The sequence below is a fragment of the Squalius cephalus genome, assembly GCF_949319135.1.
Source record: "Squalius cephalus genome assembly, chromosome: 12".
NCBI lineage: Eukaryota > Metazoa > Chordata > Actinopteri > Cypriniformes > Leuciscidae > Squalius > Squalius cephalus.
Window position 1 is genome coordinate 3,182,911 of NC_137133.1, and position 14,636 is coordinate 3,197,546.

General features: G+C 40.9%; 1 protein-coding gene across 1 annotated transcript in view; it reads right to left on the reverse strand.

The window, feature by feature from the left end:
- LOC307168607 (snake venom 5'-nucleotidase-like) overlaps nt 1-9,530 on the reverse strand; it is a gene marked incomplete at its 3' end in the record, with an annotated part of 36,186 nt that extends 26,656 nt beyond the window's left edge. Inside the window, exon 1 of the mRNA XM_079888736.1 lies at nt 9,131-9,530. Coding sequence (XP_079744862.1) covers nt 9,131-9,457 — 327 coding nt within the window. The 5' untranslated portion in view covers nt 9,458-9,530. The remainder of the gene's footprint in view (nt 1-9,130) is intronic.
- Nucleotides 9,531-14,636: the final 5,106 nt, after the last annotated feature.

Below are 14,636 nucleotides of genomic sequence, written 5' to 3' on the forward strand. Positions count from 1 at the left end.
TTTAATAACAATTAGATTTTTTCTAGATCCTGCAGTAGATTTATTAGTTAATCTCAATAAACGAGGAATAGACACAGTTTCTATGCAATGTTCTACACTATTTATATCAGTTAAATTGGTGCAGCAGAGACTATGATTTGGACTTTTGGTTACTAGTCAAAAGGTATTTAACATTTTGGAGATGTTATCTGACAGAAGATCCGATCCGAAACTGCTTGGGTGTAAGCCATCAGCACGGTAAAGCCTAGGACGCTCCTAAAACAGATTCCAATTATTTACAAAGAGCAGTTTCTGCTCATTGCACCATGACATTAACCATTCATTTAGCGCGAATAATCTACTAAACTTTTCATGACCTAGACGGTACGTGGGAAGCGGTCCTGACACAATGATCGTTATATCAGGCGATGTGCTGCGTACCGTATCGATCAGATTCCTGAAGTCTTTCTTCAGAACCTCCGTCTGGCGCAGTCTGATGTCGTTCACTCCCGCGTGCAGGACCACAGTTCCGACGCGCTCGTTATCGTTCAGAATCTCGGGAACGCGAGCAGCGATTTCAGAAACACGAGCACCAGGAAAGCAGTGACTATGCACCTTACTTTTATTTAACGTAGCGTGTACGCGTCGAACGATGGAATCGCCGATGATCACAGCATCGCGTTCTGTTTCGCGAAGAGGGGAGAAGCGGTTTTGTGTGGATATCTCGAAAACCGGGAGGGTCGGAGAGAGTTTTCTTGGTCTAGACCTGACTCGCGTTTTCCGCTGCGGAAATATCCAGGCTTCGTGGTGGCATGTTGGAGCCGGAGTGAACGAGACCATGGCTGATCGCGACCTCGACGCTCGGGACCGATGTTGAGAAACGCACGGAGTAGACGAGGTTGGAGTCAGCGGGTTAGTAACGTTAATCTCTGATTTGTGTGCATCGGCGCGTGATGTTTCAAGAGCCAAACGCCGGTCTATCAGCTCGGCTTTTCTCACTAAAAGGTCGTGGATCTGTTTCTCAACAGCTTCCAGCTCAGACTGCACCGCGTGCAGCTCAAATGTGTCCTCACCTGCACCAAAAGGTAGACTACTTACATCTGATATATTCGCCATTTTAACAGATGGACAGTAAGTTAAGTTAGCAACGACGCTACCAGTGATGCTATCAATATTAATACTAATTTATGGCTGAAGTCTTGGATATAATCCGTCTTTTTAGTGGTACGGGTGTAGAGTAGACGCACGATAGGCGAAAAAGATGGCGAAGACGTGTTCAGCCGTGATCCACGGACGTAACCTATAAGAGTATCCAGCGTTGGATCACTAGGCTTGAGACGCGTCTGCTCAACAGTCCGCGTTGTAACTAAGAGGAGAGGAAAAGTAGAAAATGTTCGTTGTAAGTGAGTTTAAAGAGAAATCAAGAATTATAAATCAATCGATGGAGCTCCAAAGACAACAACGCGTTCCAGACAACAACAGCTGGACTGTTTGCGGGTGTAGAGACCATTCGCTCGCCGGAATGTTGTTCCTGGACAGTCTGTCTGGCCCCAAATTCTGCAGCCCAGGCACGTGCACTGCTCTCAGCGAGCGCAGGTTGCGCTGGGCCCATACCAGAAGGCGTTCCGCCAGTCTGTATAGATTTCAGGATCTGAGACCGCCTTGGCGATTTATGTAGGACACCACTGACATGTTGTCCGAGTGGACTAAGACGTGGTGGCTTTATTTGGGGACGAAAACGCGTCAGCGCGTTGTCCACTGCCAACATTTCCAGCCAGTTGATATGTTGAAGCTTCTCCCGTTCTGACCACTGGCCGAAGAACGGTCTGCCCTCGAGCAGCGCTCCCCATCCCGAGGTGGAGGCATCTGTCGACACCACTTTCACTCTCGAGGAAGTCCCCAGGCTTACACCTGATTGGTACCAGTCGCTTGCTTTCCAAGGTTTCAGAGCTGCAAGGAAACTCTGATCGACCTTGAGATGAAGCTGACCGGATGCCCACGCTCTGCGCGGTACCCCGCGCTTTCAACCAGAACTGCAGAGGGCGCATGCGGAGCAAGCCCAGCTGAAGAACTGATGATGCTGAGGCCATAAGACCGAGCATCCTTTGAAATTTCCTGAGCGGGACGGTCGCGCCGCAGCGGAAAGAGCTCGCTGCGCGCTGAATGTCTAGCATGCGCTGTGATGACGGCCGCACTATCATAGACTGCGAGTCCAGAACTGTGCCCAGAAACGATATTGTCTGACTGGGGTTCAGAGAGCTCTTCGCCCAATTGACTCTGAGACCTATATTCTCGAGGTGATCGAGTAAAATGGTCCTGTGCAGGACTGTGTACTGATATGCCTGGCCCTCGAAGGCGAATCTCAAGTATCGCCTGTGACGTGACGCTATCTGTATTTGAAAAATATGCGTCCTTCAGATCTATCGACATAAACCAGTCTCCTCTGCGAATCTGCGCGAGGATTTTTCTGGTCGTGAGCATTTTGAAACTGCGTTTCGCCAATGCTTTGTTCAGCTGTCTTAGATCCAGTATGGGTCTGAGACCCCCGTCTTTTTTCGGTACCAGGAAGTATCTGCTGTACAGCCCCCCTTCGCTTTGAGCTTGAGATAAAGGCTCTATAGCCCCTTTGCTCAACAGTTTTGATATTTCGGCTCGAAGTAGGTGTGCTACTTCCGAATTTGGCGAGTTTCGACGCGCGCTGTGAAGCAACGAGGGCGTCGACAAAACTGTAGCGAATAGCCTCTTTTATAATGTCCAGCACCCACTCCGAAACCCCTGTAAGCGCTGCCCACGCATCTGCGCGGCTGGCTAGGAGTTGGATGCGAAGCGCGCTCTGCTCGTTGGGCGACAGAGACGCTTCGGTGTGCTAAAAAAAGGTGTTATGCCCATGACATTTGAGGCGGGGAGCGCGCTGATCACAGCGGGCAGAGTGAGGGAGGGCTGAGCGAATCCCGTAGGACTCATAATGTCTGTGAGTAAGTGTGGGCGCGGGGGAGCGGGCACATTTACTGCTTCGGATGCGCTGTCTGCCTGGGCAGAGCGAGCAAGCACAGGTTTCGTTTTACAGAAACCGTGATATGTGCAGAACATAGTGTTTGTGGGCACTGGGCAGTGGGCACGTTTACTATGTTGAATGCGTGATCGACCTGAGTCGATTTTATGAGCGCGGGCCCTGTGTGAAGGGCTGTGCTTGTGCGTAGGGATGGGCACTGGACAGTTGGCATCTGCTCTACACTTGTAGCACCATCGGCCGTGGCCGGGATTTTTTTTTTTTTTTTTTGCGAAGCGCGCTCTGCTCGTTTGGCGGCAGAGGCGCTTTGGTGCGCTGTACATTGGCGTTATGCCTGTGACATTTGAGGGAGCGCGCTGATCACAGCGGGCAGAATGCCCGTGCTCGACCCCGCTGCGGTGTTTAACCGAGCGAGGGAGGGCTGGGCGAGTCCCGTAGGACATATAATGTCTGTGAGTGAATGTGGGCGCGGGAGAGCGGGCACATTTACTGCAGTGAGCGCACTGTCTGCCTGAGCAGAGCGAATGCGCACAGGTTTCGTCTTTACAGAAACCATGAGACATGCAGAACATAGTGTTTGTGGGCACTAGGCAGTGGGCACGTTTACTATGTTGTGTGCGCGATCGACCTGAGTCGAATTTATGAGCGCGGGCCCTGTGTGAAGGGCTGTGCTTGTGTGTAGGGATGGGCACTAGGCAGTGGGCATCTTCTCTACACATATAGCACCATCGGCCGTGGCCGGGACACCAGAAAATACATCCCTATGGGATTTATCTGGGTAGCCGTAAAACGGCTTTTGTGTGCAGGCAAGCGGGCAGCTGTTCCAGCTTGTACAGTGCAGAATACACTGGAACAGTCACATTTCTTGGAACTGAACGTGCGACGGGCTTCGGTGGAAGTCCGGCCACGGTGGTGCTCGGACACCGACGCTTTCCTAGGCGTGCTAGGATGGCTTCGGGCTTCACCGCAATCCTTGGCCGTGGCCCACGCGGAGCGGGGCGGCGACTAATCGAGCGCGGGTTGTACCACGTGCTCGTCGGCTGCAAAATACACATCTGCAGTCGCCTCTCAGGGAACTGACAGAGTGATTTGCATTTGACGGCATAATTATTTTCCGAACACGGGTCTCCCGCGCGAAAGCCTGAGAATCTACCACTGGGCCACAGGGGAAGACACATTGGCATTCAGTTAGCGCGAGTATTATATATATAATACAAAAAAATACAAAAAAGTTATATTGCAAAAAAAAAAAAGTACATTTTAAAAAGTAATTTATTCCTGCAATTAAAGCTGAATTTACAGTATTATTACTCCAGTCTTCAGTGTCATATGATCCTTCAGAAATCATTCTAATATGCTGATCTGATGCTCAAGAAACATTTCTTATTATTTTTTATTAATGTTGATAACAGTGCTGCTTAACATTTTTGTGAAAATGGTGATGGTTTCTTTGGGATTCTTTGATGAACACTTTTGAAATTTTTTTGTGTGAAATTACAGTATATTCCAGATTATTAATTGCATGACACAGTATTTCACAGTAATTCCACAGTAGGACTTTGCATCTAACTGCACTCTCGGAAATTTCTTGTAAAATCTACAATATCATATTGCATTTCTACAGTGCATATGTACTATGATGAAGGTACCCAGCATGCAGTGTGGCATGAACAGATTACGCTGTGGAGTTTCTTGATTCTTGTTGTTTTTATCTTTGGTAACGTAACTTATTTTTGGTTCACTTTTAGAAGTTTGTGTTGTTTGTTTATTTTGTAATGTCCAGAATTTATTTTAACGCTAATAATAGTATAGTTTGACTTAATATCAGCCAATTATCTTATTTTATTTTCTAGTGTGTCATTGTTTTAACAAATGTTTTCATTTGTCACACTTCTGACTTGGCTAGATCAGAAATTATAATATGAATATACAAGGTCCAATATCCCAAACTAATGAAACAATAATCACCATTACAGTGACTTACAATATACTAAACAATATAATTTCTTACAGTGGCATGACAACTTAATAATGTGATTTTACAGTAAAACAAGAGCATTAGATTACTGTGATGTCAGCATAATGTTGCTGTTGATTAACAGTAATTTGACCCATCAATTTAATTGATAAATAAAAGTATTAATTCCTCTCTTTTTTTAAAAGGGGACATTTCATTAAAGTCCCCGGTGCATCTACCAACCCAGAAAACGTGAAAAGTGATAACCCAGTAACTTTGTTTGGGCAAGCCTTTCTCTCCAAAAATAAGCTGATCAGATTTCGCTCCCCTTCTGACATAGGAAGGGGATCTTATTATAATATTACAGCCTCTTAATCTGCACGCTTCCACCCACAGCGCTGCCATTTGGTTTTCGCATGTGACAACAGTGTAACCAGTTCTAACGCAATGGCAACAGATCGAGCAAAGCATGCAAACGGTTCTGTCGTTGGCTGCACAGACTAGCACTGAACACTATTTGACCAAAAAATGGCACAGCTGTCTTATAAAGACCTCAGGGAACTCTGTCAACTTGTGTTAAAGTTAAACATGACATGCAATATGGACATAATGTAACTCCACAACAACTACATAAATGTATCCACTAACCATTCAGAAACGTCCAGGTGCGTCTAAAAGTTGCATCCTCTTCCTGAGTCTCTCCGTAAGGCTTCACTCCACTACTGGTTATTAATGAGATTTTGGATGAGTGAGTGACACACAAAAAATTTGACAAGCTATAAGAAATGATCTGAAGGGTATTTTGTGCTGAAATTTCCCAGACACATTCTGGGGAGACCATAGATTTATATTACATCTTGTGAAAAGGGGCATAATATGTGACCTTTGAATCTTACCACAAATGTTTGAATGGCATCCTTGTTTCTATTAAAATGTTAAGCAGCAAAAACTGTTTTCAACATTGATAATGATAATAATGAATGTTTCTTGAGCAGCAAAATCAGCATATTGGAATGATTTCTGAAGATATGCGTATGATTATTCTGATTATTCTTTAAGGTTATTTCTATGATTAATCCTTTCAAACATTATTCTTATATTGATCCATTTATGCTTTTTGTCTATTGCATCGTTTAAAATCATATACTCATAGTTATGCACATATTCAAATGTTCTCTTCAGACCAGACATTCTACTCTGACAAACATACATCTATTTCCGTTTTCTGCTCAGTGTGGTATCTTGTCTAATATGTGTGGTATAGGCCTATCTTGTTTAGGCTAGTTTCACATGAGATGGTTATCTTATATCTGGAATTAAGGTACAGCTGTATGTGCATGAGGTGGAAATACTTATTTGGGCCTTTCTGCTTCTTAGGGCTGGTTCACACAGAGAGCGGTTTTGCTTTGAAAAACAGAAAAAAGACGCGGGCACAGTGGGGAAAAAGCGCAAGGTCTCGATACGCGTCTTTTAAAAGTTGAACTTATTTTAACTTGAGTGCCGCGTTCCCTGATAGCACATGTACATCACGGAGATGTCTATTTGATGTGCGTGTTTACATCTGGAAGACATATTTTTAGAGTGTCTGCTCATCTGCAATACGTCTATAGGACGTTTCCTGTCAGATGTCAAATAGACATTTAGAAAATGTCTTTAAGATGTAATGATTTAAAATGTATGTTAAACTGACATCTTAAAGATGTCTATCAGATGTTAGTAAACAGCAGATGCTTTCCAGATTAAGTGATCTTTAACAGACATCTTGCAGACGTACGTGTGCTATCTGGGTTTTTAGAGCGTCGTGTCATATATATATATATATATATATATATATATATATATATATATATATATATAATACACTCTGGATCATGTGACACTAAAGACTGCAGGGAGTGGGGACGGTTGCAACACTTTTTGCAGTTCCTAGAGTTTCTCAGAGACTGTTTGTATTGGAAAGCCAAAATTTCAATACGATACATGCTGCAACATGTGTGCATATGATAATATACTTACAGTTTATACTTGAATGGAAAAATGTTGCAACCGACCCCCGTCCACAGGGCAGTTGCAACATTCATTAAAATTACAATTAAAATGGCTGTATAAAGACAAAGACTAGTAAAAGGACTAACAAGTAACAACCCGGTTTTGGTAAATTATTATAATACATTTGATCTACAAATTTTTTTTACAAATAAAAATCAACACTGTGTAACAGTGACCAGAGGTGGGTAGAGTATCCAAAAACTGTACTCAAGTAAAAGTACAAGTACTTATAGAAATATTTACTCAAAGTAAAAGTAAAAGTAATAATCTTAATAGTTACTTGAGTAAGAGTAAAAAAGTATCCAATGAAAAAACTACTCAAGTAGCGAGTAACTAGTTACTTCGGATCATATAGGCCTATATATATATATTCTGATTATTCTTTAAGGTTATTTCTATGATTAATCCTTTCAAACATTATTCTTATATTGATCCATTTATGCTTTTTGTCTATTGCATCGTTTAAAATCATATACTCATAGTTATACACATATTCAAATGTTCTCTTCAGACCAGACATTCTACTCTGACAAACATACATCTATTTCCGTTTTCTGCTCAGTGTGGTATCTTGTCTAATATGTGTGTGGTATAGGCCTATCTTGTTTAGGCTAGTTTCACATGAGATGGTTATCTTATATCTGGAATTAAGGTACAGCTGTATGTGCATGAGGTGGAAATACTTATTTGGGCCTTTCTGCTTCTTAGGGCTGGTTCACACAGAGAGCGGTTTTGCTTTGAAAAACAGAAAAAAGACGCGGGCACAGTGGGGAAAAGCGCAAGGTCTCGATACGCGTCTTTTAAAAGTTGAACTTATTTTAACTTGAGTGCCGCGTTCCCAGATAGCACATGTACATCACGGAGACGTCTATTTGATGTGCGTGTTTACATCTGGAAGACATATTTTTAGAGTGTCTGCTCATCTGCAATACGTCTATAGGACGTTTCCTGTCAGATGTCAAATAGACATTTAGAAAATGTCTTTAAGATGTAATGATTTAAAATGTATGTTAAACTGACATCTTAAAGATGTCTATCAGATGTTAGTAAACAGCAGATGCTTTCCAGATTAAGTGATCTTTAACAGACATCTTGCAGACGTACGTGTGCTATCTGGGTTTTTAGAGCGTCATGTCATATATATATATATATATATATATATATATATATATATATATATATATATATATATATATATATATAATACGCTCTGGATAAAACAGTGATGTCATCGTCCAGCTCAGTTCAGTTCTCATATAATGGTGTCAATGCAGGCAGATCAATAATATTGTTGAATATTAAATGTTCCCAACTAAGCAAGCCAAAAGCCAAAGGTGACAGTGGTAATTAATTAACAGAGTGAGTAATTAATGACAGAAATTTCATTTTTGGGTGAACTAACCCTTTAAGTGCATGTTGGAATATATTCTCATATTTGCAAGGTTATGTGGCAAATGGCAAGTATTTTGCATCAGACCTCAGTGCCCTGCCTTTATGCTTCACTATGTTTGATGTTAACAATAGAACAGAGGGACACCCCTACTCTGCATTTCTTCTCTTGTGGCATACTGAAAACTGATTGAAATGAATGCTTTATGAAAACAGATTAGACGGCATGTAAAAATACTTTTTTAACTTTAAATCAATTTTTTGCAGAAGGAATGGTTACATGTGAATGCATTTAACTAGGAAGGAAGAGGGGTTAACAGAGCATGTGTAACATAAATATTATCTCTCTCTAGCTCATTCCTGATTGCAGTGCAACCATTGCAACACACTCTCCACTAATGATGCTGAAAATTTTACTTTGTAATCACAGGAATGAATTACATGTTTATATGTATTAAAATAGAAAACAATCATTTTAAATTGTAATAATATTTTACAATATTCCCGTTTTTACTGTTTTTTTTTATTAATTAAATGCAGCCTTGCATTTACTTTTTTTACGCATCCTCAATTGCATACTTTTTAATGTTGCTCCATGCACAAGGACACACACACACATACTGTAACTTTCAAAAAGCGCATCAAGCGTTATTGTCTTAGTCCAGACGTTTTCAATTATTTAACTACAAACCAATTACCCTAAATTTTCGTGAACCCGATTATTAATGTGGGCATAATATTCTTACCATCGCATCGTATCCGAGTTTATTCATGAAATGCGCCGCTTCTTCGCCTTTGTAAAAGTTAAACCAGACGGTCCCTTGAAACTGATCCCCCGCGTCCAGCAGCAGAACATTTTTCTCCTGGGCACGAACTTCCTTGATTTTCGTAAATCTCCGTGCAACTCCAGCGAAACAAGGCGCTCTACTGCATTTGCCCGAGTCTTTGTTGGTCTCCTCCACTCGTGCGTGGACATCATTAGTGTGGAGTAAAGTCAGCTCAAATTCTGTCCTGCAAATCTGACAGTGAATCCAAATGAAAAATAATGAACTGAGCCACTGCATCATCCTCATCTTCTCTGCCTTCGCTCAGTTCGCTGTACTGAGAGTCTCATCAGTGGCGTTCAGCGGGCTTCACTCTGGAGGCGGGGTTAGTGGTCAGCACCGAGTATGTTCTATTTCAGAGAAAATTACATGCAGGCCTATACATAGTTAGCATGAGTAACTTGTTTACCAGGCATCAAAGACGCGACATCTGGATTGGACAGGGCTACGTTGGACTGTTGTGATTTCTGTTTCTAGAATTTTTGGTGAATTGAAATTTTGCAGTAGCCTACACTTTACACGTCAAGAAATTATCTTAATATCCCAATGTTGATAATGAACAGCTTATGTAGACCTAGAACTTTTTATGTCCCTTACAGAACGAAAATACATTTCCATATTTATACATTAAATGGTGTAAATGTACTGAAAAATATATGAAATAATATATTGTGTTAATATAGCCTATTGTTAATATATAATATTTACAAGATATTGAATAATACATAAGGAATTGCCACTTTTCATTTATTGAAATATGTGACAAATGTACACTGTAAAATGTAATTAGTTGAGTGTACTTAGAAAATATCAGGAAAATGATTGCAACTTTCATTTTTATTTTTTTCAATAACCACGCATAAACATTATTCTCTTAAAAATACAAACATCTACATACATGTTGCTCACATATTATGGTATCCATGTTTGTGCTATATAGAGTGAATTTACACCTTTGCCATTATCATGTTTATAAATAACTGAAAAAAGCACAAATGTCAGGGCATGTCAAAACATCCCAAGGGCCCCAAAAACACCTTAGACCCCAGAGGGTTAAAGGAGAACTCCAGTCAATTTTAACATTGAGCTCATTTTTTTGTAAATTTGGAGTGCTGTCAGTATAGAGAACAACGACAAAAATCGGTGTTGCCTACACCGTGTTATCCTCTTTTTAAAATTTGCACCCTGTTGACTTCAATGGGGCAAGTTTTAAACCTGCTTTTAGCCTCTTAACATCCTTGATGTGTTACAAGTGCACAGGTCATGTGAGTGATTCCTTCAGAGTGAACACGGGTGAATCTGACTGCAGTAGATGTGAAAGATATGAATAAAAATGATGTTAATTCAGCCAGCGCACATACCTGTATTTACATCCTGTTTTCGGTCGAAGTCCACAGTAATCGATTGTCGAGTTCACACGCGTGATCATAGGTACTAAACCAATGCGCGTGAACTCGACAATCGACTACTGTGGACTTCGACCGAAAACAGGATGTAAATACAGGTATGTGTGCTGGCTTAAATAACATCATTTTTTTTCAAAAAGGGATACTCCACTTTTTTTGGAAATAGGCTCATTTTACAACTCCCCCAGAGTTAAACAGTTGAGTTTTACCGTTTTCGAATCCATTCAGCCGAGTATATACTATGGAAGTCAATGAGACCAGAAACTGTCTGGTTACTGATATTCTTCTAAATATCAGAAACTCGGCTGAATGGATTCGAAAACGGTAAAACTCAACTGTTTAACTCTGGGGGAGTTGTAAAATGAGCCTATTTCCAAAAAAAGTGGAGTATCCCTTTAAGAGGCTAAAAACAGGTTTAAATATTGCCCCACTGAAGTCAACAGGGTGCAAATTTTAAAAAGAGGATAACACGGTGTAGACACGGTGTAACACGGTGTTCTCTGTACTGACAGCACTCCAAATTGACAAAAAAATGAGCTCAATGTTAAAATTGACCGGAGTTCTCCTTTAAAGTGCAACTTTTTGAAAATGGTCTCAGTGTAAACAACAAAAACGTGAATCTCTGAGGATGATGACATCATGCACAGGCGTATTACGTGTTCTTGTTTCATCGCCATCTAATGGCCTGGCAGCAGAATACAGCATTTTTAGTCGTTTTCGGGGATCGTTTTGACAATAGCCCACGTAGCAACATTTTGACATCCCAGATCCGGCCCACATCTGGCACACGTGGAAAGATGATCTGGCCCACATGCAACGTGGAATGACGGCCCTTGAGTGGCCACATGTCAGCCAAGAGCAAAGAAATAAACCAGAACTGGACCTTATCTGAGCCACACAATCTGTGTATATTAAATATGAAGTCATCTCAGCCTTAATAAGCATTTTAACACACAGAATCACTGAAGGAAAGAAGAGAACAGAAAAAGAGACGAGCAGAAACACAAGAACTACAACTGACTTCAGACACAGTCTAAGATGAAATCAACTGAAGAGAAAAGAAGACATTAAATCTGTGAAGATCTCAGCAGAGGAGGATTAAACAACTCCACAAACAGCATTACCAGCTTCACTTATTAACCAGACTGACTTTATTTCTGGCAGACGTCTACAGAAGTATTTATTGAGAATTAACAGAGGTTTAACTCTAATGTTTCATTTGAAGTCACAATAACGGTGATCAGTGTTTCCATTAGTTGGGCTCTTAACTCTTATTATATCTTTTGTCTTTATTGGTCACTGTGGCAGTATTTGTCAAACACATTTGCAGCAGCAAAGAAAGCTAAAGTGAAAAGAGATCAGGTGATGATGGTTACCTGTTGATGGTTTTATAACTATCATGAAATAGACTGATTCACTGATGTCTTTTGAATCTAACAATTGGGTTGTTCCATTAATATATTCACATCACAAACCCTGTGTCACTGCAGCATGAGATCCAGCAATATTATAACAATCATTTAGAAGATTTTAACAAACATGAGCGTGAAAAGCAATGTAGCTATGTGGGAGTGTCGTCTGTACATGGAAAAACCTCTCCGTTTTAAGCATATCGTTGTCGTGTAAACGTACAATGTTTCTCAATTTTGTTCATGTTTGAGTTTCTTTGTTCTTCTAATCTGTTAATTAGTTCTATCTTCCTCGTCCCCCAACTGTTTGTTTCTATGGTTACCTAGTGATTGAGTTAGTTCTGTTCAGGTGTGTCTCATTAGTTCCTCTTGTTTGGTGTGTATTTAAGCCCTGGGTTTCGTTCAGTTCTTTATTTGTCCTCATCATATGTTGGTTGTTTTGTTTCTGTTCCAGAGATTCCCCAGTGTTTTGAGTTTGTTTAATAATGTAGCGGGTGACATCAAGGGTAGTGATGGCAAAATGAGGCTTCCTGAACCACTGAGACCTCGCAGCCCATTGCTTCAGCCAAAGGTTCATTACTCGAAGCTTCATTCAGCATTGCTCACTAGTGACACCTAGCTACTGTGCAAAGAAATAGCAGACAAATTAATTCATTCTGAACCAGTGTCGCGCCCCCCCCCCTCCCCCCCCTCCCTCCCCTCCCTCCCTTCCCTCCCTCCCAATGCATATTTTATAAAAATACTTTTATAAATAAAACATTTATTTGTAATGTAAATATACAAATAAATATTTATATTTATTTGTATAATTATATTTAAATTTATATTTTATAAAATATTTTTATAAATAAAAATATTTATTTATTTATTTATTTTGTACTCACTGTTGATGTCTGTAACCTTTCATTTGCAATAATAAAAAGACATGACATTTGTCCATTACTGTGTGTATAATATAAAATATGTATCTTTCTCTGTCTGAATTTACTTGTGCCGAGTCACACACACAGTTAATTAATTATTCATAAATTGTTTGGATAGTGACAGTATGAACAACAATAGTGACACTGTGTTGAGTGCAGTGCTTATGTTAGAGGGAGTGTAATAAAGTACATTTATTCATTTAGCAGATTATAGATAGCAGATTAAAGTAAACTGCATCAGAATAGTCCGGAAGGAAGGATTACAATAGATGTTTAATTGAGAAACAGAATTATTTCAAGTGTGTTGGGGTTTAGATGATTCCTCTTCTTGGACAAAATCTCTCTAGCCTTGGAAAAGATTCTTTCACAAGGAACAGAGGATGCAGGGGGACATAAAAATGCCAGCTGGTATAAATGAGGATACTGATGCTTCTGTTGAGCCCAGACAGCGGAGGATTCCCTCTTTCTTGCTGCTCCATTACCAGGAAAAAGGAAGAGTCACAAAAAGCAAACAAATCCAAAAGGGCAATCCAAATCAAAAAGCAGTCCAGTCCAGATCCAAAAATCCAGAGCAATCCAAATAATCTTATCTAATTAATATAACAAGACTATAATATAGCTAGGCCTACTATAATATACTACAACTATTCTAACCTGATAATGTAATAATATACAGCCCTCACATAATGACACAATAACGACACTGACACTGACAATGATAGTTTTCTAACTCTCTGACTCTCTGACACTACTACAACTGCTTCTTCTACTCCTGACAACACCCACAAGGTGGTGCGAGTTTCGAACCGCATTTTATCCGGAAGCGACACTCAGACCGAACCGATGACGTATCCACACAAACCGAGGCCTCGTTTGTCATTAGTCACGTGATTTTCACGTTAACAACACAAGCCTCGAATCGCGGCTTCATCTGGCACGCCCACTTTTTCTCGACACACGCTCCGACGCCTCGGTTCAAATGTCACATCACTAGTAGCGGGTGACATCAAGGGAGTGTGGTTTGCCAAGTATAAAGATCAGTGGTAGGAATGAGAATAGTTGGTGCGTTTGTTTCTGGCCGGCGGAAATAGATCGACACTCGTGGTGTTCGTATGCGAGAGGTTCGCATGTGGATTTGTTTGGAACCGAGGACCTTTTCGAACCGAGGACCTTTTGCGTGTTAGGCGAACGTGATGACCACTACACTACAGAAACCTCATAATCCTTTGCATTTTTAAAAAAAGAAACGAAAAAGAGCTGGGTCGGAGGAGCCTGCACCAGACATTACCCTTGCTGAGCATGGTGGCATATGCGTGGGAGCACATTGTCCCAACGTCTCATGGGTATAGCTCGAGTTTCTTTTCATTCACGCATAAATCTTTCGCCTTTTACTAAAGATTTCCGTGGAGGGGAACATTTACGAGTTTCTGGTATTTTTGGATGCCCTGCTCACAGCAGAGCAAAATGCGTTTGTTAAAAAAACAGAGGACTTTTTGCGGCTTGCTCCGAAGAACCGCAGCAGGTTGGGCCAGCAGGTAAGGACTTTGTACAGTTGTACACTTGTTCAAAAGCAACTGAGACGATAGACTGCCCAGTGTTCTTAAAATGGCAAAAAGCTGCTCTTTTTGGTGGTAGACCAAACATGTTTTATTACTCTACAGCAGTGGTTCCCAAACCTGTCCTGAAGGAC